At 45.0% G+C, this 4,071-nt stretch overlaps 1 protein-coding gene across 1 annotated transcript in view; it reads left to right on the top strand.

Annotated features, from left to right (window-relative positions):
- Positions 1-4,071, top strand: part of PNPLA8 (patatin like phospholipase domain containing 8) — a 79,124-nt gene that overhangs the window by 27,426 nt on the left and 47,627 nt on the right. Inside the window, exon 6 of the mRNA XM_006015964.3 lies at positions 3,716-3,773. Within this exon, the coding sequence (XP_006016026.1) occupies positions 3,716-3,773 (58 nt within the window). The remainder of the gene's footprint in view (positions 1-3,715; positions 3,774-4,071) is intronic.

The following is a 4,071-nucleotide window of genomic DNA, read 5'->3' on the forward strand; positions in this document are numbered from 1 at the left end:
CTTTAAGAGGAGGCTAGATGAACACCTTGCTGGGGTTGTTTGACCCCAGTGCTCTTTCCTGCCATGGCAGGGGGTTGGACTTGATGATCTGTCAAGGTCCCTTCTGACCCTACAAACTATGAAACTATAAACAAGGTAGGTAAAGGGGCAAGTGGAATTTAACAGCAGAATGAATTTCAGTAAGTGTAACATTCTAAAGCTAGCAGAGAGAAAAAACAAATGCCCAAATACATAATGGGAAAACACTGACTAAGTATTACCATTGCCCCCCCCCCCCCTTCCTCAGCAGCTCACCCAAACTCCCTAAGTGGCTCTGCTCCATGCTCAGCCGGGCAGTTGGGATGGGGGTTCAGGTGTACGGGGAGTGACATCCCAGAGTGGGATGGGTGGGCAGGGCTGGGGCCGGGATTGCAGGGCTGTGACAGCACGGGGCCACGGGCCAGAGCAGATCCCTGGTTGCCATCATAGGGACATGCGGACAGCAGATCGCAACTTTGCCCTGGGCCTTGGCTCTGCACTGTCACTGCCCTGTCCACCTGTCCTGCTCCTGGATGCCACTCCTCGCCTTCCTGCAGCTTCATCCTATCCACCCAGCCATGTACCCTGCCTGCATGTGTCCTGCTCCCAACAGGCCATGGTGCCCAGGCAGCAGGGCCAGTTTCAGCAGCAGTAGCCAAAAGGAGCTGCTGCGTCCAGAATCCTCAGGACGGTGGGGCCAGCTATACGCACCGCTGCCTGGGGTGGGTGGGACTGAAGGACCCACCACAGGCTGGACAATATCCCTTGGCAGGCTAAATCCAACCCGCAATTCATATTTTGCCTACCCCTGATCCAGAGGCTAACAAAAATGATAAAGGTGTTGGAACAATAGCCATCTGCAAAAAGGTTCAGAGAACTAGGTATACTTAGTTTGGTGAAAGAGGGATTAAGGGTGGCTGGGGGGGAAAGCAATGCTGTTTTCAAATGCAGTGAAACCTGTTTTAAGATGAAATCACACCAGGCTAGGGAAAAAATTTCTGACCTAGATAGGTTTCCATCTTATAGGGGGAGCAGAGGTGCATGCTCTCCCTGGCACCCTGATAGCCTGTCCAACAACAAGCTGTCGGGGAGTGCTGCACCCTACCTGGTACCACTCATCAACAGGCCCCCTGTCTGGCCCTGCTGTTTGGCCTTGGTTGGGTGGCAAGGCCTGCACCCCTAGGCAGTTCCTGCTGCCACTTGCAGTGAGGTCCCTCACACTGGCAATCTGTGCTGTCCCTGTAGCTACTTGCAACCAGAGTAGCAAGAGAACAGGGCAGCATGAGTGAGAAGGGGCCATTTATGAGCTGTCTGCCCTTTAAAATTCCTGCCTTGCAGAAAGTCCTGAGACCAAGAAGCTGCTTCCCAGTGCTGGGGATGCCAGTTTGCCCATATCCAGATGGTTAATGCTAACAACTTGTTGGACATCATGTTTCAGACCCCCAACTATTCTACTGAGGATTCAGGAGTTTTTCTTGGACTCCTGTGAAGAATCTGATGCTGGTCTTTCCAAGAAGGAGGTTACTGAACTATGGGTCTGAAGTATTGCAGTTCAGATTGTTTAAACCATGAACCATGGTACAGCTATAATTTCCTGTTTTTCCTCCCAAGCAGGACATAAAAAAATTACCTAACATTTACTGGCTTTCAGTTTGAAGTGGAATGCATATGGTTGAAACTGCACATCCTTTTATCCTTAAATTTCTTCTATTCACAGGTCTGAAAACCCTAATTTTCAAAAGCCCAAAATAATGTAGAGCTACATAAATCATGGTGTGCAATAAATGGCGGCACTGATCCTGCTAGCGAATGCAGCCCACATCACCACATTGGGCTGTATTCAAAAGGTTTTTTTGCTGCCATGTCAGCTAGATGGGGTTTTTAGTAGTAGTATTGAAATGAAAGCTTAGTTCAGCAATTCCCAAATGATTGCTACATGCTCCAGTTCCACTTAGTCCACAAGTGTGAAGTATGCCATTAATTAACAAGGACTGGAGCTTTACCACACCTTGGTTGGCTTGTGATAACGGTCTCTGAGATGATAATTACCTCACAGTAAGTGAAAGAAAAACTGGGGCAATGTAGCCCTGATTTATTCAGGGGTAAGCTGCCCTAATTTAACTCTGAGGTAAGAAGAGGCACAACTACAGAAGAGCAATTCAAGCTTAGTGAATCCTCATATTTCATTAATTATGTGTTGATGAACAGTAACAATGTGGATAGATTTTTAAATAATAATATTGTTTTAATTAGGGGTGGCATGGGGGGCTTACTACTCATGAGCGCATGCTATTTACTCTGTGGTAACTGTTTTGTGTGCCTGCTTCTTTCCTGCAGCAAGTGAAGCTAAACCACAGTAACTTTCACCCTGTTTTCTTCAGGGGTAAGTTGTCCTGGTTTAACTGGCACTTTTTGTGGAATAGATGCAAGCAGATAAAACACTTACAATAAATTCAGCTGCTCTATATTAAATCTCCCCCTTAAAACGGTGAAGTTGTTCATCTGTTGGTTCATGTGAAATTTTCTGACTGTAAATGATATTGCCACTAGAAAAAAATTGAAAGCCACTAACTTACATACTGCAGAAACTGGTAGAATCTGTTTAAGATGATTTGTGTATTTCTTCATAGATTTCATAGACATTAGGGCTGGAAGGGACCTTGAAGATCATCAAGTCCAACCCCCTGCCCCAGGGGCAGGAAGTCAGCTAGGGTCAAAGGATCCCAGCAAGATAAGCATCCAAACGTTTCTTGAATGAGTCCAGAGTAAGTGCCTGCACCACTTCTGGAGTCTATTCCAGGCCTTGGGGGCTCGGACAGTAAAGAAGTTTTTCCTTATGTCCAGCCTAAAATGGTCATGGAGGAGGTTCTTAGTTTTCATCCCATAAGTACGTCTCTTAAGGTGCAAATGGATTCACTTGACGGTGGGAGAGATCAGATACCTTCTGAAACAAATCCCTGAGCCAGTGTTGCATCCATGCTACTATGTGACTAGTCTATGACTGTGCAGTGAGGCCTTTTAAATTTTATACAGATTCTGTTGAAGTGTCAATGGATTCAAATATGGATCTTTTGTATGGTTTCTGAATTCTAGCAGTAGGAAGGCTTGTGGAGGTGCTGTGCTCCTGATAAAGCAGTTAAACTCAGAAAGCAATAGTTAAAGGCTACCTACTGTTTAGAAAAATGAAATATAGATATTTTAACTTCAGTTTTACTTACTGCATACTCCTCTCCTGAACAACTGGCAATGGTAGTATCACTTTTTTATTCTTATCGCTTTCATAATGGTAACTGCCTCAGCAAGGAAAGCACGCAGATGTTCTGAACTTTTAGTTCCTGAGTAGTTCTGTAAGCCCAGAATTACATATATTCTCAAGTGTTTTAGGGGATTGAGATCTCAGTTGGGGGAGGGGGAAGAAAACTACGAAATCTACAGATCTTCTTAATCATCTGTATATAGAGGTTGTCATTTCCAGCAGCGTAGAGTAGATTGTGGCTAATATCCTGGCTTCATTTAAGTCCAAGGCAAAGATCTCATTAACTTAGTGGAGCTAGGACCCTACCCATATCCTCACCCTGATCATTTCAAATAGAAAGTATCCTAAATAAGATTAGACATAGATACTGGGTTTTGACTAGCTTGTAATGAGCATGCCAAACTAACAAGGTATTTTCAATGATTTGTCTTTTATTCATAGAGAGAAGATGGGATCAGATCTTCTGATTGAAACAGCAAGAAATCCCAAATGTCCAAAGGTAAGTGCATTTTTTTTTTTTTTTAAATACATAAAACACACTGGCGTAATTAATTATTAGGAACAAATCGCATTCAGTGGAATTGCCATCACTTGAAAAATCTTACAAAATGTATTCAACATAAAGCAGGGGTGCTCAACCTCTGGCCCATGGGCCAAATGCAGCCCCATGAAGCCATCACGTGGCCTGCAGAGCTTCCCATGGGACAGGAAACTTTGGGAGAGGAGGGGTGGCAATAGTGACCATGAATTTATCCCCCCTCCCCCCCCCCCGGGCCAAACCACACCCCTTTTCCCTG

The sequence above is a fragment of the Alligator sinensis genome, unplaced genomic scaffold, assembly GCF_000455745.1.
Source record: "Alligator sinensis unplaced genomic scaffold, ASM45574v1 scaffold297_1, whole genome shotgun sequence".
NCBI classification, from domain to species: Eukaryota; Metazoa; Chordata; order Crocodylia; family Alligatoridae; genus Alligator; species Alligator sinensis.